Raw genomic sequence first — 22282 nt, forward strand, 5'->3', positions numbered from 1 at the left:
TCAATCAAACAAACCTTTATTTTATAAAACCTTTCATACTTCAAAAGCAACACAAAATGCTTTGTAAAACATGATATATGTTGTTTGCTGCTTTGGGATCAAAAAAACTTCTCAACGCTGATGTCATCATTACACATATACTCTTATTACATCTGGACGATTTGGTCGCCTGTACATAAACCATGTGCAAAACTTTTTTTTGGTTTGTTTGGTTAAAAAAAAAAAAAAAATGCTTTTTTTTTTTTTTTTTTTTAATCTTTAAATGTCACGGAAAGCACATTTTCCACAAGCACCTGGAGGCACTGGGAAACGATCAAATGAAGTGCGGCGCTCAGGCAGAACTGGGTCACGTGATACGTTCTACACTCAAAAACACAAAAGTGTGAAAGAATGATTTTTGTTTTATCCCAACTTGTTTGTTTATTGAATACAAGCAACTTTTAGTTGCTTTCTTTGCGATTGCACAGAGACTTTCAGTCATCAAATCACATTCAAAGCGGATAAACAGAACACTAACTCTAATTAACACTCATTATCATGAATTTACATTCATGACTGTTCATGAACACGCTCGGGGCCTCATGAATCTCAGTCCTCACGTCGACATCCTCTCCAGTTCCCATTACAACACGTCACTGCCGCCTGCTTCGGGTCCAGCTGGCGGCACGTTGACCTGTGACCCCGAAGGGTGATGACTGACAGCTGTCAGTCTGTAAAAAGATGTATTTTTTTTGAAACAGTAAAATAATGGTCACTGGGCTCTGACCTCGACGTCTAGATCTTCTCCACATAGTTTCCGGGGAACATTCCCTCTCTGCCGCGCAGACGTCCGAACCACCAGCCCGACGGATCTAAACAACAACCATATGGCTCGTTAGAAGAAAAACAGGAGGGAGGAGGAATAAGAAGGAGGACGGCAGGAAAAGATGTAAGGAGGAGAAGAGGAAGGAAGTGGAAAAGAAGGAGAAAGAGGTCAGTTGCTCCCCCCCTTCAGTGCGGTTCGACAGTTGTCGAGGTGCGTGTGAAAAGGATAAGAATAGGAGGACGAATGAAAAGGAGAAAAAAAGTTGGAGAGTAAGAAGAAGAAGAATGCCGAGACCTTCAGTGAGAACGTCGATAACGTCATCCGCGTTGAAGCTGAGCTCATCCGTGTCCTGGGCGTCGTAAGCGTAGAGAGCGCGGCATTGCGGGGAACGAGGCTTTGGTTTGGGCCGACCCGCTCCAGGGACCGGCTTCACCTCCTTGGATCGCCGACGCTGCAGCCTAAAGGCAAACAAACTAAGTGAAGCCGCCGTAGTCACCTGACGCGTTCGTCTTCATCATTAGTCTTCCGAGGTCCGACTAAAAGGTCGCCACCAGGTCCGAGACTTCACACGTCAAACGTTCTACTCTGACTGCAGTCGCAAACGTCCCCTGATTCACATGCGCTTTTGGGCTCTGGAGCCTCAGGGGCACCTCGACTGAGGACGCCAGGAGTCGCCAGACACCGTGGCTTCCGTGGATCCGAGTGAGTGTACCTACCGCGTGGACGTTTACAGGCTTTGCTCCTGGCATATAAATCATACAACCGGCGAGCTGTGGTCCGAGCGTTCTCACCCAGCGGCGCCCTGTTCCGGGACGTTCATGAAACCCATGTCCACGTGTTTTGCGCGCCCGCTGTCGTGCCAATGCTGGTTCTGGTTCTGGTTCTGGTTCTGGTTCTGGAGGCGGGGCAAACTGGGCTGCTCCATGCTGGACTGCTGCCTCAGTAACGAGCCTCTGGCGGACCTTCCTCGCCGGGTCCCGACGCCCTCGTTGTGAGGACCTGAGCAAGTCGACAGTGCAAATAAGCACAGCACTCGACTCATTAACAGCAGTTTGTTCAACTGGTACCCAAGTTTTTCTGGTTGGTGGGTGTAGCCCGGTTGTCCCGGTACAGACTTTTACGGTTGTCCCTCCTGGTGGGTCCTGAAAACAGACGGGAAGTCAGACGAGACTCAGGAAATTCTGGTTGCGCTTACGAGACCGGTTGGAGCTCACGTGAGTTTTTGGGTAGACCCGGTCCAATGGAGACATTCAGAACCTTCCCACTGGGTTTCAGGACTGCCTCGTCCCCCTGACCCACCTGGAACTGGATCTGTCTGGACCCTGATGAGGTGAATGGACCCCAGCCTCCCTTCTTCACTTTAAACTCCAGACTGAAAGCACAGAAGACGACGATGCAGAAAGACCTAAACCGATAGTCAAAGTCAGGTGGGAAGACGCAGAGTGTATTTGAGTACTAACAGGTTGTTGAACTTGAGCGGAAGATTACTCTGAGTGTTTTCGTGATGACGTTTGCTGAGCAGACTGAGAAATTCGGTCTTGAAGACACTCTGGAGGACGCTGTCGTATTCGTGTTCGTGGATGATAAAAACGTCGTCCTGCAGGGTGCTACAGATGCACACAAACAAAGACCGATCCAGACCCATTCAGTTACCGCACATTTCAGCATGTGTCTAGTTTCCCCTCCCTACCTAATGCTTCTAGTTTGGGATCCTTAGATTCACTCCCTACCAGAAATGTGTCTGCTGAGAATATTCTAATACCAGTCAAGCACATGAAGGTCTACAGTATAATAATCATCATCATCATCATCATAATAATGATGATGATTATTTTAATTCAATTGGCTAGACATGCTTCAGTCATTGTTCTCATCCTGCTTGCGGCTTTTCTTGTGCTTCTTTTTGTACTCCCGGGTCAAATCCAGGTTTTATTTCCCATTATGCAGTTCTGAGCCTGGACTTGTACCTCAAAGAAACAGACTGGATATTGCAGAGTTCCATCTTCCTCTTGAGAACTTCCTGGATTTGACCTTTATCTGGCCCCTGCTTCACCTTCTCTCGACCAATCAGGTACAAGAACCTGGGGGTGAGTACGAGGTCACGCTTCACCGTCTGGTCAAGAGAAACAAAGAGCAACAACTCTGGTGTTGTGAGGTAAATGGGTTTCTTCTGTGGTTCCTTGACTTCAGTATACCTCTTACCCTGAACCTGCGGTCAAATTTGACGACCACATCGGCAAAGTCGATCCTCTCTCTGCGGCCGACAAACTGCCGGATCTCCGGGTGGACGTCGGTGCCGATGTAATCGCCCATAAAGTTCCTGTTCAAGCTGTTCCTGCGGCGTTCCTTCTTGTTCAGCAGGATGTCAGACGCTGGAAGAAGGAAGAAAAAGAAGAAGCTTGTGTTTGGAGCAGAAGAATCTGTCGACCAAGTGAGCGAGCGACAAGGTCTCACCTTCCTCCCTCATCTTCACGTACTTGCGGACAGCAATGTGTTTACGCCACGCCTTCTGGATGACCCGAGCGTAACCGTTGTACTTCCTCTCCCTCATCTCCTCCAACAGGAAGAGCTGCAGGAGAGACGAACGAAACCACACTGGATCTTTACTATGGGGCAAAGTTCCAGAACTGCACCTCTTCTACACATTTTCATACCGACTCTGGAGCTTTAACGAAAACTTTTGTCTTGCCCAGCTGGAATTGGTCCTCCTCCATGTGGACAGAGTTGAGGAGGTGCAAGACACCCTGACGCTCGTCACCTCGCCAGGCGGGCCACGTCTCTTTAGTCAGGATGGCGTACCTGTGTGGCCAAAAGGTTAACGACACCGAGCAACGTGACCCGCTGTCAGCTTTGGCTCTGCTCTCTGACCTCTGCAGGAACTTGTTGAAAACACGACGATACGCATATCCTGCTCGACGAACCCGGATGTTCTCACGAAGGCCCAGGTACTCCACCTGGTGTCGTACTCTGTTCTCCTCCCAGTCCCGAGGACGTTTGGTCTCGTTGGGTTTGATGCAGCGAATGTAGTGAGGTGTACACTTCATAAGTGTCTGGACCAGAGTGTTGGCTTGTTTCTAGAGGGGAGGACCGTAACGAGTTCAGGTGAAGACGAGGTCAGACCGGGCCACCTGATGGACGGTCAGATGCTCACCTTGATCTTGCTGCTGGCCGTGGTCGGACGTCCTCTCTTCTCGGCATCCAGGTTCTCAGGGAACAGCGCTGTAATGAACGGACTGACATAAAAGCACCAGGCGCAGCCGTCAGCCCGAGGTCATGCCGAAGGCGTCGTCGCATAATATGCCACGGAGCACTTACAACTCGCTGCCTTGCATCAGCTCGATGATGTCGTTGAACAACACGTCTCTGTTCCTCTCACAGAAGCCGCTGACATCGTACGACACCTGAACCGTGCGCACGGCTCATCAGACAGGCAGACGAGACCGACGGACGAGGTGCGTCATGTGTCGGCGATGTACCTTTCCGGCGTAGTGGTGTACGATGAATCCTTTGTTCCAGCTGCTGAAGTGTTCGTGTGAACCAACTTGACCTTGGAGTTTCTGCAGCAGTGTCTGGTCTGCGCCGTCACCTTTGGCGTGCATGGTCGCACACACGTCATCCAACACACTCATGATGCCAGGAGGGTTCTGGGCAGGACAACAAAGAAGATCATGCAAGCTACTGTATTTGTATGGAGTCAAACAAGTCCTGGCAATCCGCAAAAGTCGAATGGAGGCACTCTTGATTGTTGAAGACATGCCACCTTTTAATCCAAAAGGCTTCTTCACTACTAAAGCTTAGGTGTGGGATTCCCATATTTTTGTCTCTGGTGGGTGTGTCCCCTGGGGTCTGGCGGACAGAGAGCACTGGCGGTTTGAGACAAGTCATCTTACAACAATGTTCAGAAACATCTCACCCAAAGAGTGTCTCACGCCATAGGAAAAGCGCACATCCATGAGACGTTTCTGAACGACCAGCCATTATTATGCAAACTTGTCACTAACCAGACAACAGCAACAAAACATGTGACCGCCCCCAAACTGTGACCCCAAAAAAATGGGGCAAATCCACATTCCACACCTAAGATTTAGAAGTGGAAAAGCATTTTGGCTTAAAAGAATCGAGTTGCCCAAAGTCACCTTTTGCTGATTACTATGACCTGGATGACTGACTGAGCATTGGTGTGGAAACATGCATTTGACGTGAAGATGACGTTAACGATGTTGAAAGGAGTCTCTCGTGTTTTTGGAGTGGACAACTCACCAGTTTGGACTCAATGAGGTCACACACAACTTTGTTGTTGAAATACTCGATGGGCGTCCATTTAATTCCCTCCTGAACGTACTCCTCCTACACAAGCACGCACACACACATGCGTATATACATCTGTGAGGGAAGTGCTTCGATGGGGAGGTACAGAAGTTGTCTGAGAAGGTGATACGGTCGTCACACCTGCTCTGCCTTCAACGTGAGTTGGATGAAAATCTGCTGCAGCTTCTCGTTGACAAAGTTGATGCAGAACTGCTCAAAACCGTTTTTCTAAAGTACGAAAATAACACAAATGCGGGATTAGCGAGGAGGGCGTGCGTGCGTGCGTGCGTGCGTGTTACCTGGAAGATCTCAAAGCCGTAGATGTCCAGAACTCCGATGTTGAACTCCTCCTGATCCTTCTGCATGGCTCTATTGACACACTGACACGCACACACACACACAGTCACAGGCGAGCCCGAGCAGATGGACCGGGACCGAGTGGATACAGACTGACGTCGACCAGGAAGTCAAAGAGGCGGCTGTAGAGGGCTTTGGCGAGGGCGTCCCGGGTGAAGCAGGCCTGCTCCGTGTTCAGGGTGACTGAGATGGACTCGGTCTTCCCGCCCCACTTGCTGTCCAGAATCCTGCTGGTCAGTTTGCCGCACAGAGCATCCTGAGGGATCCCCAGCAGGAAGGACGGGAAGGCCAGAACTGAAGCACGCGCACGGCGTTACACGAGCCACCGACCGGCAACGCGGCGCTACGCGGAATGTTCGAAAACTTACAGTCGGAACTCTCCACCACGGCAAAGTTGTTCTCCTCGCGGAAGTTGATGTTCCCCAGGTGCAGGATGCCTGCGACCAGCTGAACAACCGAATCCTGCTCCTCCACGGACAGGCCCACCACGGACATGGCGCCCTGACAAGTAAATGCAGGCAGACAGACAGACAGACTGATAGACAGTCCAATAAATGCACAGACAGACGGCTACAGATAGACGAACCAAGGTGTCAAAGAATTCCTTCTTGTCGTTGACATCTTCCACCGTGAACGTTCCCGATTGATTGAGGTAGTTGTAGTAGTCAGGGGTCGTGACCCCAAGGTTTTCCCTCTGCTCCCCACTCGCCCCTTCCAGCAGCTGAGGGTCAGAGATCAAAGGTGCGGGTTGGAAGTTGTAAGATGAACTTTTGGTTCAAGTTGAGAGCGCAGAGCTGATGTAGCCAGGCTCGAAGATCTCTGAGCAACGTATTAGCAACCCCAGAGTCTTACCACTTTCTACTTACTGGAGACTTCAATTGGGATTGGTTTTCTCTCGCCTCTGGAGGTTTGAAAGCCATCTGTGATTCTTTTAACTTGACTCCATTTATCAAGCCTTAGCCTGACCAGATGAAATTCTAAATGCCCAACTAAATCTTCCCTTCATGACCTATTCTTAACTCATTCATGGCACAAATGTTCTGAAATCTGTGTTGTTGCCATAGTCAGACATTCAGGCAGAATGTCAAACTCCCAACAACCCGACCACGGACTGTTCCGAAAAAGGGACCTTAAGCACTCTTGTGAACAAGCCTTTCATCATGATTTAGGGAATTTTGACCGGTCGAGAATCTCCTTAATGAATGACAGGCATCAGAGTGGAAATTCTTTGATGATACCTCTCTCAATATAATACACAAACATGCGCCACTCTGCAAATTTAGAGTGAAAGGCCGTGACAATCCCTGGATTTCTCCCCGCCGTCCAGGTTGTGGAGAGAGAAATGTACAGGTAGCCCGGTCGAAGGCCAGGCCGTCCGAGTCAGAGGCTGACATTTAGACAGCTCGCAAATCCATTCATCTCCCACATTCAAGAGGTCTAAAACTAAAAGGACCCCGAGATTTTGGAACGTGATCAAGAGATCTAACGGGCATGACGTCACTAAGGACTTACCAGGCAGCATAGAACCAGAATCTGGTACCGTATTCTGAATTATTTCAACAAGCATTTTCTCTTATTCGCGTCATCGTTTGCGACATTTGTGCTGGGATGCTTTGTTACCAGATGTAGCAATCAAGTGCACCGTTACACACGATGCTACCGCAAAGTGCCCATCTCTTCCCATATGCAGACTGACACCATGGCTCTCTCTCTCTCTCTCTCTCGCACAAAGCTCTGATTGGGCTGCTAGCTGATGACTTCAGCGTATTTTTGTGCATAAAGCGGAGCCAGCAAAGCCTTCGATCCCAAGACGCCTTTCGGCAGGTCGTCCGCACGGTGCTTGAAACTTTTTGGAATGTGTTGGAACTGTGTCTTTTGGCTGCCTTGCTTGGCCAGATGGTTCTTGTAAAAGAGGTTTTAATCTCAACGATGCTCATCTGGTTAAATAAACAATTGGATTCGATTCGTAGCCGTGCCTGGTACGACCTGGTTGTATCTGGCAGTACCCAGTAGTCCTTGGTGGTACCTGATAGTAGATGTGGAAGTTCCTCTCTCCTGGATTTTGTGAAACCACTCGGCTCTTTTCCAGCAGGAAGTTGGAGATTTTCCCTCCGTCGGGAGCGCCGCCGCGGCTGAACTGGATCTCAAAGTACTTTCCCTGTGAGGAGAGTGCACGTGTCACGCGTGTGTGTCGCCGTACGCGTGTCTCTGTGCGGGTGCGAGCGGTGACTACTGACGAAGCGGCTGGAATTGTTGTTGCGGACCGTCTTGGCGTTCCCGAATGCCTCCAGCAGGGGGTTGGACTGCAGGATGATGTCCTTCACGTGCTGTACACGCATGCCCACGCGCACGCACACACACACAGAGAGTAGTGCACCAGCACCCGGACTCCACCTTACCTCAAGTCCCGCCTCGCCCCTCCACTCACCTGAACCTTGTCTCCACCCCCTGACACCTTGGATACATAGCTCATGATGTATTTGGCCGCCACCGTCTTCCCGGCACCGCTCTCGCCACTGACGACCAGCAAGAAGTCGCGCAGGAAGTCACACCGGAAGTAAGACAGGAAGTCTTTGACAAAAAAGTCCCACCCACCTGATGATGACACACTGGTTCTCGCTGTCAATCATCATGTTGCGGTAAACATCATCGGCCAGCGCGTAGACGTGAGGCGGGTTCTCGTACTGAGCCTGGGACATATCATCATCATCATCATCATCATCAACATACATGCTACACCACTGGTTCTCAACAGGTGAGGGGGTTGGGACCCAAAAGTGAGTGATGGAGCCATTTTGAGTGGGTAGCGGCAGCTCGGTTTACAGCTGTCCTGTCATTCGGCGCTTCAAGGTTACAAACGGCGCGCAATAAATTAGGTTCAAGCTTAAGAACGACGCCCCGTCACGCAGCAAACGAAGGCTCGCTTATGAGGGGCCGTTAGGGACATTATTCAGGATGAGCTCTCACACTTACCATTCAATTGCTTTCACACACACACAAAAACTACTGAAAGGCTCTCATGAGAACTACTCAAACACTCTCATATGCACGAGTCTTGCTCTTATTCACACTACTCAAATGCGTTCATGCGAGCATGTCAGTCGCATTCTCGCACACATCACTGGCATTCACAAGTTCATGTCAATCATACTCACACGTGAATAGTGTAAATCTTTTATTAGGTAGTTCAATTCAAACCGTGAAATTATAGAGATGAACTGCACACACTCAGTGAAGTATTTCATGTTTAAAATAGGTACTATTTTGATGATTGCAGCACATAGCAAATAAAACAAATCCCCATATTGAGAAACTAAAATATAACGTCAAACGAAATAGTGAGCCGAAAGGAAAAGAAGAAATATTTACTGTCATTCTGACTTATAGTGTGTTAGCCTAGCTAACTGCAACACGTTCCAAATTACATCCAAATTTGGGATACGTCGCAGCTATACGAACAGAACTCCTTAAACCGACGACTCCTTGTACAGTGAAATATTTCATGCGTATCCCTGATGGGACTTGCCTTTTATTTGTAGAATAACTATTTTGGCAGGCATGCATCAGAAACGTTACGACTTATATTAGTATTTAGTACGCCTTTGTTCCCACACAGAACATGTTTCGGGATTTTCCTAAGAAGGGATGAGTGCCAAGAAGTGTGAAATTTTGCAACTGTATTTGTGATATTGTGATATTTAATGTGACTTCATTCCTTTTTGTGTTGGTATGTTCATCCTCAGTTGGTGAAAGGCATTTTTGTATGGACAATAGGAAAGTGGGCGACAACAGAAGAGAATCACAGCCCCAGATGTGACTTATTTGGAAAAATACTAAGTAACCTTAACCTGACTTGTATGACTATAAACACATGTATGTGTGCATGTCTGCCTACCGCTCCCTGGTACAGGTCCACTTCTCTGTCTGTGAAGTATGGAAGTTGTTTGAACGGGTTAACGGAGATCAGAACAGGTCCAATGTAGGTCTGACAAAAACCGGTCAAGGGTCACAGTAGAAGCGGCTGTCGTGTGCTTTCGTGTGCCATGTCTGTGTGGAGGATACAAAGATGTAGTCGTCCATGTATCTCTTCTTCAGGTTCTCCGTGATGGCGTCCTCGTTGATTTTGGACAGCAGCACCATGTCATCAACGCCGCTCACCTTCACGTCCTGAGCCAGCCAATGGAAGCGCTCCTTGCTGCCCTGTGTGGGCGGGGCAAACTCAGACACTTCAATTTTATACACGCACACACTTCCAGTGCAAGGGTGAGGAGATTTAGAATCAGTAACATCAGAATCATCTTTATTTTGCCAAGTATGTCCAAACAAACACACAAGGAATTTGTCTCCGGTAGTCGGAGCCGCTCGAGTACGACAACAGACGGTCGATTGACAGAGAACGCTTTGGAGACACAAAGACATTGACAACAAAAAATGAGCAATAAAAGGTTGCTAGTAATCTGGTAATGCCGGTACAATTTATCTCTTTATTTTTTGCAGAAGAAAAGATGCAGAATCCTCTAGCAATTAAAGCAGTTTGAATGACTATGAGCAATAGTCTGGTGCGATGACCATTGTGCAAAGGAATGCAAGAAATGCCCTAGGCCGTTTAGAGTGACTAGTAGTGCGAGAATCTGGGACAATCTCGATTGTGCAAATGGAGCAGATGTTAGTCAGGCAACGTGAGTGGCCAGTATTGGTCAACAACTGATATGCATGCAAACAGTGCAGCGTGGCGAGACGACGACAGTGAGTGCACGAGTCGTGTATCATTGGCCCCGCAGAAATGTGACAACAAACTCAAGACAAAAAAATTGCCAGCATGTTGCAATGGAATTGTAGGTTAGCCGTTTAAGAAGTTGATGGCAAGAGGGAAGCAGCTGTTGGAATGTCTGCGAGATTCAGTTTGCATTGATCGGTCGCGCCTACCTGAGGGAAGGAGCCGGAAGAGCCGGTGACCGGGATGCGGAGGCTCCGAGAGGATTTTGCACGCTCTTGTCTTAGTTCTGGCAGCTTGCAAGTCCTCAAGGGGGGTTAGGGGGGTACCGACAATCTTTTCAGCAGTTTTGATTGTCCGTCGCAGTCGAAGTTTGTCCTTTTTTGTAGCAGCGCCAAACCAGACTGTGATGGAAGAACACAGGACCGATTCGATGACCGCTGTGTAGAACGGCCTCAGCAGCTCCCGTGGCACGCCGTGCTTCCTCAGAAGCCGCAGGAAATACATCCTCTGTTGGGCCTTTTTCAGGAAGGAGTTGATGTTGGTCCCCCGCTTCAGGTCCTGAGCGACTGTAATTCCCAGGAACTTGAAGGTCTCGACGGTTGACACAAGGCAGTTGGACATCGTGAGGGGCAGCTGTGGCGAAGGATGCCTCCTCAAGTCCACAATCATCTCTACAGTCTTGAGCGTGTTCAGGTCAGGGTTGTGTCGGCCGCCCGCAGCTCCAGCCGCTCCGCTTCCTGTCGATACGCAGACTCGTCACCCTCTTTGATGAGATCGATGAGTGTAGTGTCATCTGCAAACTTCGGGAGTTTCACAGCCCGGTGCATTGAGGTGCAGTCGTTCGTGTAGAGAGAGAAGAGCAGCGGAGAGAGGACACAACCTTGGGGCTGGTGGTGCATGTAGATGAGGTGGCCTCCCCCAGCCTGACCTGCTGTGTCCTGCCCGTCAGAAAGCTGTAAATCCACTGGCAGATGGCAGGCGAGACGCTGAGCTGGAGAAGAGGAGTTCGGAGATGATGGTGTTGAACGCAGAGCTGAAGTCCATGAACAAGATTCTCGCGTAGGTCCCCGCGCCGTCATGGTGTTCTAGGATTAAATTCAGTCCTACGTTGACTGCATCATCCGCGGACCTGTTTGCTCAGTAGGCAAACTGCAGGGGGTCCAGCAGGGGACCTGTGACGCTCTTGAGCACGAGGCGTTCAACGGACTTCATGACCACAGATGTCAAGTCATTCAGACCTGAGATTCCAGGTTTCTTGGGGACTGGGATGATGGTGGAGCGTTTGAAACAGGATGGTACTTCGCACAGTTCCAGAGATCTATTGAAGATCTGTGTGAAGACTGGAGCGGGCTGGTCCGCGCAGACTTTGAGGCGGGATGGGGACACAAGGTCCGGGCCTGCCGCTTTGTTAATCTTTTGTTGTTTGAAGATGCGTCTCACATCCTGTTCGTGGATGCTGAACGCAGAGGTCAGAGGTGTGATTGTGGTCGGGGGTGCGGCCGGGTGGGTGTGGGGTGTGAAAGTGTCCTTTTCAAATCTGTTCAAGTCGTCGGCTAGCGTGCTATTGTTCTCAGCTCGGGGGGGGATCGTCGCTTGTAATTGGTTAGCGATTGGAATGCATGCCAGACTGATTCAGAGTCATTAGCGCTAAACTGTTTTTCCAACTTTACTGCATAGTTTCTCTTTGCAATGTTAATTTCTTTAGTCAGCTGGTTTCTTGTGCGATTATACCGGGCCGTGTCCCCACTTCGATATGTGGCCTCTTTACCCTGGCGAAGTTGCTTAAGTTTGGCAGTGAACCACGGCTTGTTGTTATTGAATGTGCAAAATGACTTTGTTGGTACACACACACACATCTTCACAGAAACTGATATGGGATGTGACAGTGTCCGTATATTCGTCCAGGCTGCCAGCAGAATTTTCAAAGGCACTCCAGTCTGTGCAGTCTAAACAGCTTTGAAGTTCTATCTTTGCTTCATCGGTCCTCTTTTTCACTGTTTTCACTGTCGGCGTCACGCATTTAAGTTATTTCCTTTATGTCGGCATTAAGTGAATTAAGCAGTGATCAGACGAGCCCAGGGCTGCACGAGGTATGGCACGGTATGCGTTATTTAGCGTAGTATAGCAGTGGTCTCAAATGTTCTTTTCCCTGGTAGGACAGTCGATGTGCTGCTTGTATTTAAGGGAGTTCGTGGTTGAGTTTAGCTTTGTTAAAGTCCCCGAGAATAATGACGGGTGAGTCCGGGTGTTTTTTTTTCCCAATTTCATTTACTTGTTCAGCGAGCGTTAGCAGTGCGGGATTTGTGTTAGCTTGAAGCGGAATTTAAACACCGGCGAGAATGAAAGATGCAAACTCACGAGGCGAGTAGAATGGCTTACAGTTCAAAAACAGCGACTCCAAATGCGGCCTGCAAGGTGTGCTGAGCTCCGTGACGTCCGTACACCATTTTTCGTTTATGTAGAAGCATATCCCGCCGCCTTTTGTTTTCCCCCCGATAATTCCATGACGCGGTCTGCCCGGTGAAGATGGAAGCATAACGGCGCTGTCGGGGACGGCCTCACAAAACCAAGTCTTCGTAAAGCACAGGGCGGCGGAACGTCCGAAGTCTTCACTGGTCTTCATCCAAATATGAAACTCGTCCATTTTGATGGGTAGGAAGCGTAGATCGACAGGAACGCCAATGGGTATCCTCTCTTGCGGAGCTTAACTTGGATGCCGGCTCGCTTCGCTCTGTGGCGTCGCCTTCACCTCCATGCACCATAGACCGCAGTCGCTGCCCCCATGAGTAACTCGGGGGGGGGGGGAAAGTTGGTGGAAGAAAGTCCGGGGTAGGCTCCCTAATGTTTAGCAAGTCTTCCCTTGTGTAAGTGAGTCGCGTAATGTCTCCAAAGACGAACGGAAAACACAAAAACATAGACAATACTAGAGAGCACGTAACAGAGGCGTCCACACAGGTAGGCGCCATCTTGGTTTGGGTTAGGGTTAGTGAAGACATTCAGTTTCATTTTGACACAAAACGGCTGCCCTCACGTTGTCCTTCAAGTTCCTGGGAATTACAGTCTCTCAGGACCTCAAGTGAGAGTTCAACATCAACTCCATCCTCAAAAAGGCCCAGCAGAGGTTGTACTTTCTGCGGCTTCTGAGGAAGCACGGCCTGCCACGGGAGCTGTTGAAGCAGTTCTACGCAACAGTCATTCAATCGGTTATGTGTTCGTCCATCACGGTCTGGTTCGGTGCTGCCACAAAAAAGGACAAACTGCAAAAAAGGACTGCAACGGACAATCAGCACTGGCGAAAAAAATTGTCGGTACCCCCCCTTGCCCACTCTCGAGGACTTCCACGCTGCCAGAACGAAGACAAGACCGTGCAAAGTCCTCTTGGAGCCTCCACATCCTGGTCACCACCTCTTCCAGCTCCTTCCCTCAGGTAGGCGCTATCCAACAATGCAAACTAAAACCAGCAGACATTCCAACAGCTTCTTCCCTCTTGCCTCTAACTTCTTAAACAGTTAACTGACAATTCCACTTTAACATGCTGCCAACGATGTCTTGAGATTTGCTGTCACATCTCTGTCGGGCCAATTCTACATTATTCGTGCACTCACTGTAGTCGTTTCGTCACTTTGCACGATTTGCATATCTGTTGTTGACCAATACTGGCCACTCATGTGCTTGAGAAATATCTGCACCATTTGCACAATTGCCACTGTTCTAGATTATCGCACTACTAGTCACTTTAAATTGCTCAGATTACTTGAAGTCTCTGCACCATTTGCACAACTATCACTGTACCAGATTATCGCTCTATTAGTCATTTCAAACTACTCTAAATTGTTCGAGGACTATCATTTGCACAATTGTCAAAAAAGAATAATAATCATCGGACCAGCATTACCACATTGCTGGAAACCTTCCATTGCTCAGTAACTCTGCGTACTGTGTTTTATGTTTTGATGTCTCCAAAGATGTTTTTGTCAAATGGCTGTCTGTCGGCTCCAACTACTGGAGACAATTTCCTCGGGTGTTTTTTTTTCCATACTGGGCAAATAAAGAGGAGTCTAATAAAGACAAATTGAAGGGCAAAGGTAAAAGTAGTTTTGCGTTTTGACTGAGTTCAAGCTTTAATGTTTCAGAATGTCCGAGAAGGTCCTGATCATGTTAGTCACAGGCGTGTCCCCTCCTGAATTTCCAGCATTCCAAAGTCCTGTTGGCTCATGTTTGCGGACAGAACTACACGGTGTGTGTGTGTGTGTGTGTGTGTGTCAGAGCATTAATACCAAGACTTGCCATGCTAATGTACCTTTGTGTGTTTTTTTTTTTTTTTTTTTCACCATTTTGCCTTTAAGACTTTTTCATTTTGATCTTTTGATCTGATACAAGAACCAGAAACAAGTCAAGGAAGAAGTTCCAGAACAGAAGAGTTGACAGCCACAAGCACACTACAACACAGGATCAAAACCAGGATCAGAACTATTACTATTACCAAGACCAAAAGCAGCACAAGGGCGGGTCGCCAAGACGCTGGACTCACCATGTCTGTTGCTGTCACTTCCTGGAAAGTTGAAGTTGATTCACAAGTCACGCCAGAGCAGATGAGTCCACTTGAGTCCACATGAGTCCACCTGGTTGGCGTGCACACAGTGGCTACTTCGGAGCCAGACGGAGCAGCAAGGGAAGTCGTGTCCATGCAGGTGTGGACAGGTATGGCCACGCCTCCTCCTCCTCGACGTAATTCTGAGAAAACACCTGCCTGCCCCCTGCTGTCAGGATAGGAATACAACACGTTTTCAAAATGGTTCGCTCGAACAGACCAAGACGTGCCACAAGCTCCTTCTGTGGCACCTTCAAGGCCACTAAAAGACGATTTGTGAGTATTTATTTATTGCTTCGAATGGTGTTCAGGACTCAAGATATTTATTAAGAATAGTGATGGCGAGATGAAGCTTCATGAAGCATTGTAACATTTCAGAATCAGAATCAGAATCCTCTTTATTTGCCAAGTATGTCCAAAAACACACAAGGAATTTGTCTCCGCTCGAGTACGACAACAGACGGTCAATTGACAGAGAACACTTTCCAGACATAGACATTTCAGCCATTGGTTCGAGTAATGCTTCATTGCACACGAAACAGCGGCACGACCGGTTAGCATATCCGCCTCCCAGTTCTGAGGACCAGGTTTCAAATCCCGGCCCCGCCTGTGTGGAGTTTGCACGTTCTCCCCGTGCCTGCGTGGGGGGCTTTTCTCCGGGCACTCCGCTTTCCTCCCACATCCCCAGAACATGCACGGTAGGTTGATTGAAGACTCTACATTGCCCGTAGGTGTGTGTTTGTTCCTACGTGCCCTGCGATTGGCTGGCAACCGGTTCAGGGCGTACCCCGCCTCCTGCCCGATGACAGCTGGGATAGGCTCCGGCACGCCCGCGACCCTTGTGAGGAGAAGCGGCTCAGAAAATGGATGGATGGATGATACATTCAAGAGCAAGATTTTTTAATTTCTCCTCTCCCAGTGAGGCTTTATTTTACCTTGCTTTCTGTGAACACAATAAATACTTCCCCATGAATAAAATATGAACCGGTGGAAATTGCAGTTTTTGATAAACAAAGGTAACTGATTAGCCTCAGTGATATTTCTTTATGCGGTGCGGTCCTGCTTGGGGTTTGAACTCAGGCGAGCACCATAGCCCAGGTAGCGTGCCGAGTGCAACAACCGCTGGGCTATTAGACCAGGAGGCCAGGTTAGCGGCCAGAAGCCCATTTCCAAGGAGTCCGAGGAGTGAAGGCTGCTGTCAACACTCCAAACTATTAGCCTATATAAACTACACAGTCTTTAGCCAAACTGAGCTGACCGCAACTCTATATAAAACGCACACATTTGAATGGAGACTGCATGAGGGGTTTAAATTGCTGTCGAACCTCGCGGCAAACCCTGAAGCGCTTGCCGAATCGGTCACGTGGCACAGCCGGGCAGCGAGACTTCGGACGTCATCACTTCCGAGTCCGCCCCTAAATGAAGCAAACCTCTCCACGCGCTTTGCGGAAACGCCCCCTCCATTACTCGACACACGCCTCGAAGACTCGGCACATCACTAATTAAGAACTATCTTTCGTTTCAGTTTTACGTCAGACTGTGTGGAATATTTGCGTACCATTTCCAATTTGCTGGAGTCAAACGCGGTCTACAAGATGGCGGCGATGTAATTCAGTGTTTGATGATCTTGTCAAAGGAAGATCTCTGCCCTGGCCTTGGAACGGGAGGGCGAGGTTAGTGAGTGTCTACCCAATAGGAGGCGAGCCTGTCGCGATTCAATTGGCGTTCAAGGGGAGAGGAGTGGTCTATCGGCGGCGATTGTCCAACATGGCGGCCTAGTTGAGCCCCTTTTGCCTTCTTCGTGCAGAGAGCTTCACATTTGATTCAAATTTCTTTTGTTTTGCGGCGTCGAACATGGACATGAAGAAGAGGGTACACTTGGAGCTCAAGGACAGAAATCCCGCCGAGGTGCGTAACGGCGACGGCCGCCAAATGACTTTGTTTGCTTCTTCTTGGTGTTTTTTTTCCATCTTCTTTTTCTTTTTCTTCTTCTTCATCTCCATCTTCTTGTTCTTGTTGTTTGTTGGCGTGAGAGCCAACACGGTGTCCGGCTCGTTTGCGTCCTTTCGCGCCTTCGCCGCCATTGTTCAAGTGTCGTCTTGCGACGTCACGTGACAGAAAAGCACATTTTAGCGCGAAAACATTGTTGTCACACTCGCTCGGCCGCTTCCGGTAGGGAAGTCGTCGGTTACCACGGTGACCGTCTCCCCGCGCCTCTGTCCACCACGAGCTACCTTCTGTTTTCAACGTGACAAGTGGCCGCCATCTTTGTAGAGCTTTTCTCAAAAACATAGCACCTGATGGATGACTTTTGAGGGCAAGTGACGCCATTTGAAATGCCACAGCAATTGTGATGCGCCGACGCCGCCTCCGTTCACCCTGCAGGTCCCTTGCGATGATTTCGCCAACTGGGACAAGCATTTGAGTTTTTTCACATTGATGTGTACAATCGACAAAACAGACACGCCGCAAAAGCAATGGCAGACTAAGGAGCAGAAAACAGTCTGTGACGAAAAGAAGATGCTTTACAACTGAGAAATAGAAGAAAATGTTGGCAAAATCCTTGAAATTGTCACCAATGCGTCGGGACCCGCGGACATATTTGCATCCGGCAAACACACGCCACCACGTGACGGCGTGCTTGTGCGCGTGTGTGACATCGAGAGCGAATTCCGTTTACGTTACGTAAAGTCACGTTTGTTTTTGTGACGTGCAGGACGACATCGAAAGGTGGGTAACAACAAACAGCAGTTGGGCATCATGTCCTGCCTGCGCCGTCAACGTCAACTTGGAGAACCTGCGAGCTCATTGGTGGATATTTTCAAGTGCAACATGTCAGCCAATTGGGGAAGGGCATTCTGAGTAGTGCAGATATGTTGCAAAATAATCACGTTCTAGTGCTTTAATCTAATTTGATGGCGTTTTTGGACCGGATTCTCGATAGGCGATATCGCACAAACATCTCAAATTGTCCAGAACTTCTTGTTACCTTGTCCTCAGCATTTTTACTGACTGTCACTCTGGAGAAAACTTGTCACGTTGCTACTTCTATAGTTGAATTTTGCCATGGCAACCTGCGAGCACAAGGCACGCGCACACACACACGCAAACACAACCTTCTCAAGTGTCAACAGTTGTGTTGTCGTTGTTGTGTTGCCGTTATGTAGGTGTGCGTGTTGGCGTTGGACACGTGTCGTTCCGGCAACGGCGAGGTGGACGGCGTGACGGAAGAGTTTTCGGGTCTGGAGGTTCTGCGCATGGTCAACGTGGGACTCACGTCGCTCTCCAAACTGCCGTCGCTGCCTAAACTACACAAGGTCGGCCGGCGCTCGCCTCCCGTTGCCACCGTGCGTCGCGGTCCGCCTCATTTTCCTTCCTTTGTTAGCTGGAGCTGAGCGACAACGCCATATGCGGAGGTTTGGAGGCGCTGGCCCAAAAATGTCCCAACCTGACGCACCTCGACATCAGCGGCAACGGGATCAGCGACATAGCCGCCCTGGAAGCGCTGGTGAGTGCCCGCGGGAAGTCGCAGTTGCACAATCGGGATGGAGTTTTTCAAGGCACGCGGGCCCCGCCCCTCCGCCCGCAGAAGCCCCTGAAGAAGCTGAAGACTTTGGACGCGTCGGGCTGCGAGGTTAGCGCACGGGACGACTACCGCGACGGCGTCTTCCGCCTCCTGCCGCACGTCATGTACCTGGATGGCTACGATCGCCATGACAACAAGGCGCCACACTCGGACAACGGTAACAACGAACAACCCGCTCACGAAATGTTGAGGACACTTTGTGTGGGCCTCCTTGGAGATTTTGGACAGGTTTTATGGACTTTTGTGTCGTAGACCAGGACGACGGCGCCGGTCCGCACGGCGACGCCGCCGATGAAGACGACGAAGATGAAGATGATGCTGAGGATGTCTCTGAGGAGGAGGAGGTGGGGCTGTCGTACCTGATGAAGGAGGGCATCCAGGTGAGTCGGCCGTTGTCGTTGATTGGCGTGCAATCTGACGAAAAAGATTTAACAAGACTCGTACAGTGGGGCAAAAAAGGTGTTTTAGTCATTTAGTCAGCCACCGATTGTGTGCGTGTGTGTGTGTGTGTGGGGGGGTCTTGTGCAGTTTGTGTTATCGTCAAGCCTCTGGATAACTGCAATAAGGAACGGCACCCTGTAGAGGGCAACGATGCCCCTCCCTCGGCGGGGCGCAAGAGACAATGAGAAGACATAATGGCGTAAAAGAGAGAAGACAAAATGAAAGGGTACTAGAAATGGATTGTGCCAAGGCAAGACAAATATCTCTGCGACCGAAAGGAATGACGCCTTAGATCATGCGGTGAAGCGAAGGATGACGCTCCGAGCCGATCGCTTTGTTGCAAACCTACCGCCCAAAATGCCGGCCCGTGCGTATGGCGAGACGCTCTCGGCCGCCCGCCGGGATTTGAATAAATGGCATCCGGAATCGTCAGATGAGCGAACTCCCTCCGGATAGCCCGGAGGCAGCCGAGCTTCATCCCGAGCTTCCTCCGACGAAGACCGACAAAGTCCCACGAAGACGAAGGTAACTCGTTTGCGGCTAGCTTTAGCTACATTTAGCCAGCAAACACGCTCCTTCAATCCTTGTTACATAAAAACATCATTTGGTCCCACTAGTTCACATTACAATGGAACATCTGTTGCCAGTACTGATTAGAATTTTCCATTTCCAGCTCGTCCATCTTGCAGGAATTCAAGACCCGCGAGTCGAGCGGCTTTTAGGATTGCGACGAAGAAAGGTCATGTATTTGTTTTGTTTTTTTTACCCTCGCAAAAGACGTCATCCATAAAGAGTACTCTCTCGTGATCGTATGTATTTCTCAAAACTTACAGGTTATGCATCCGGCAGACGCTCGACTCCCATTCCAGTACGCAGTGCAGACAAAAAACGGAACTGAAAGCTTTCTTTTCTCCACGTCCCACCGCGGCAATTTCAACAATGTATTTTTATAGTTACATTTCTAAACTGTACAGGTTGTGCTTCGAGCAGAAATAGGGATTGGTTTCAAGGAGAAGGACAACCACAAAAGATCCCATTCACCGCCACCAAATAAAAAAAATCCAGATGTGGATAAATAGGAAATAGTCCTAAAAACCTGGACTATTGAGCAAACGGTAGAGGAGGAGAAGTGCGGGAAGTCCATTTGTTCTTGCATTTTTCTCTCATGTAAATTCTGTACACATTTGTCAATAAATACTTTTTCTGTCCAAAGTACTTTCTCAGTGTTGTTTTCTGTTCAGATGTTTGAGATTTTCACGACAGAAAACAAATATTGGTGTCAAAGTCCAATTGTTCTGCTTGATGTGTCTGCTTTCACCAAAAGGCTGTTTTCCCTCCAGAAACAGATTTGGCGGAAAGTAGCCCGTATTTGACTGCTGATTCCTAAAGAACGGCAAAAGCTCGAGACAAAGAAGAGCAGTTGCTCGGGAATGCCTGGCAGTTGAGAGGTTCCCTGCTCGGGAAACGGCTGGGAGGGAAGGCGTTTTTTGAAAAAGATCAAGCGAGGCCTGTCATTTTTCATCATAGGGTATATATATACCTCACCTAGCGGAGACAAAGAGAGGAAGAAAAACACATTGTCTGATTTTTACAGAATTGATCAGCAAATGAAAATAAGTATTTGGTCACCTACAAACAAGCAAGATTTCTGGCTCTCGCAGACCTGCTGGAACTTCTTCTTGAAGAGGCTCCTCTGTCCTCCACCATTCATGGCTCCTGTTTGAACTGGTTATCAGTATAAAAGACACCTGTCCGCAACCTCAAACCTCAGTCACACTCCAAACTCCGCTATGGCCAAGGACACCAGAAACAAACTGCCGACCGGCACCGGGCTGGGAAGACTGAATCTGCAAGAGGCAAGCAGCTCGGTGTGACATAAATGGAAGACATCCAAGACCGCTGATGATCTCCCTCGATCTGGGGCTCCACGCGAGATGTGATCACAAGAAGTGTGAGTAAAAAACCCCAGAAGCACACAAGTGAATGACCTGCAGAGGTCCTGGAGTGGCCTAGCCAGTCTCCAGATCTCGACCACGTAGCAAATCTTTGGAGGCAGTTGCCAGGCGACAGCCCCAAACCATCACTGCTCGAGGGGAGATCTGCATGGAGGAATGGGCCAAAGACTTACAGGAAACCTTTGACCTCTGTCCTTGCCAACAAAGGCTATATAAGAAAGTATTGAGAGGAACTTTTGTGATTGACCAAATACTTATTTCCCACCATCATTTGCTCATAAATTCTTTCTAAATCAGATTGTGATTTTTCTTCTGTCATAGGGTGAGGTATACCTTTGATGAAAATGACAGGCCTCTCTCATCTTTTCAAGGGCGAGAACTTGCACAATTGGTGGCTGACCCGTAATACTTTTTTGCCCCGCTGAGGCTTTCCAGCTCATCGCTTCAGCAAAAGGTAGATTCCACGAGGCCTCGTTGAAACACCGCAGACTGCCATCGGGTGGACGGCAGGCATATTCGATTCAATTTTGCATCAAGCAAAGAGACGACGAAGTGCAAAGAGAGCAGAAAGTGCCAAATGTCTTGATATGAACGGAAGCGGAATATTGTTTCTGGCGCTTATGCATTCGCATTACTAGCTGACACTTGTGCGGCCAAGCTATGCGGTCGTGACTTCAAATTTCGCTGTTCCGCTCGTACCTCAAGTTAGTTTGTGCTCGGAAGTTAAAACCCAAAATCGTCTCAAGGACAGCTCGTACCGTGAGAAACCTCGAGGCACGCTCGCGTCGGGATTTAGATCTCATGGTCGATCGAGCGTCTCGGGAGTGAGAAAAAAAAAAAAAAGTGGGCTTTTTGAAAAAGATGTTGACAAAGATGCTCGTTTGTCAACACAGACTTGCGTCTGGAAATGGCTCGCTTGGCATTAGCAGTGCCCATCAACCGATCCTCACTTTGGACTTCGGAAAGTAAAAAAAAAACGTGCTGACCATTAAACTGGAAGGAAGGTCTAAAACTGGCTCGCGCTTGTCTTCAGGACGACGAAGACGACGGAGACTACGTGGAGGAAGAGGAGGAGGACGATGAAGATGGAGGTTTGTTTTGTGTCAGAGAGAAACAAATACACATCGTGAACAACATCAAAGGCTGACGACGTAATCGGATCCTCAGACGAGGAGGCGGTCCGAGGCGACAAGAGGAAGAGGGACGACGACGACGACGACGACGAAGACGAAGATGACCAATAGTTGACCACCGTCAGGCCCCGCCCACTTTTTTGCTCAGAGGTACACGGTTCTAGATCCTGGTTCTGGTGTGTAAGTGAACTGAAACTTTGCAAGTTCCTCCAGTTTAAAAAAAAAAAAAAAAAAGATTTGCTGGCGCCATCGTGTGGTCACATAGCGGTATTGTTTTTCAATAAAACTGCCCCAAGCAACTTGACTTCTTTTCACACTTTCTTTCATTTGAACGTGTTGCACTAATGTTAGCTTGCGCCCCGTGAAATTGAAGTTAGCCTTGTATGCAC

At 48.9% G+C, this 22282-nt stretch overlaps 2 protein-coding genes across 5 annotated transcripts; one reads left to right on the forward strand and one right to left on the reverse strand.

The window, feature by feature from the left end:
• myo1eb (myosin IEb) lies at positions 1 to 16476 on the reverse strand. 2 transcript variants are annotated; one of them, XM_061794753.1, is made up of 29 exons: positions 16337 to 16476; positions 14719 to 14947; positions 9533 to 9670; positions 9366 to 9455; positions 8066 to 8160; positions 7899 to 7986; positions 7708 to 7797; positions 7497 to 7628; positions 6057 to 6191; positions 5839 to 5971; positions 5568 to 5764; positions 5413 to 5493; positions 5255 to 5341; positions 5066 to 5152; positions 4282 to 4449; positions 4121 to 4206; positions 3957 to 4038; positions 3674 to 3879; positions 3460 to 3604; positions 3260 to 3374; positions 3008 to 3177; positions 2773 to 2918; positions 2266 to 2412; positions 2020 to 2177; positions 1873 to 1947; positions 1597 to 1804; positions 1100 to 1263; positions 767 to 851; positions 1 to 673 (listed from the first exon to the last, which is right to left on the reverse strand). In XM_061794753.1, exons 2-28 carry the CDS (start codon positions 14872 to 14874, stop codon positions 775 to 777), a joined length of 3456 nt encoding a protein of 1151 aa, XP_061650737.1. In that variant the 5' UTR covers positions 14875 to 14947; positions 16337 to 16476; the 3' UTR covers positions 1 to 673; positions 767 to 774. The 2 variants fall into 2 exon arrangements, with proteins under 2 accessions (XP_061650737.1, XP_061650738.1); XM_061794754.1 differs by lacking the exons at positions 1 to 673; positions 767 to 851; positions 1100 to 1263; positions 1597 to 1804; positions 1873 to 1947 and having other exon boundaries at positions 2026 to 2210; positions 2294 to 2412.
• On the forward strand, positions 14930 to 22197 carry LOC133487729 (acidic leucine-rich nuclear phosphoprotein 32 family member E-like). 3 transcript variants are annotated; one of them, XR_009791432.1, is made up of 8 exons: positions 14930 to 15054; positions 17946 to 18095; positions 18164 to 18286; positions 18368 to 18521; positions 18617 to 18744; positions 18893 to 19330; positions 19479 to 19544; positions 19639 to 20017. XR_009791432.1 is itself a non-coding variant. In XM_061794777.1 (7 exons), exons 1-7 carry the CDS (start codon positions 14980 to 14982, stop codon positions 22002 to 22004), a joined length of 765 nt encoding a protein of 254 aa, XP_061650761.1. In that variant the 5' UTR covers positions 14930 to 14979; the 3' UTR covers positions 22005 to 22197. The 3 variants fall into 3 exon arrangements, 2 of the variants coding, with proteins under 2 accessions (XP_061650761.1, XP_061650762.1); XM_061794777.1 differs by lacking the exons at positions 18893 to 19330; positions 19479 to 19544; positions 19639 to 20017 and adding exons at positions 21794 to 21851; positions 21928 to 22197; XM_061794778.1 differs by lacking the exons at positions 14930 to 15054; positions 18893 to 19330; positions 19479 to 19544; positions 19639 to 20017 and adding exons at positions 16548 to 16686; positions 21794 to 21851; positions 21928 to 22197.
• Positions 22198 to 22282: the final 85 nt, after the last annotated feature.

This window comes from Phyllopteryx taeniolatus, chromosome 13 (genome assembly GCF_024500385.1).
Source record: "Phyllopteryx taeniolatus isolate TA_2022b chromosome 13, UOR_Ptae_1.2, whole genome shotgun sequence".
In the NCBI taxonomy this organism is placed as follows: Eukaryota; Metazoa; Chordata; class Actinopteri; order Syngnathiformes; family Syngnathidae; genus Phyllopteryx; species Phyllopteryx taeniolatus.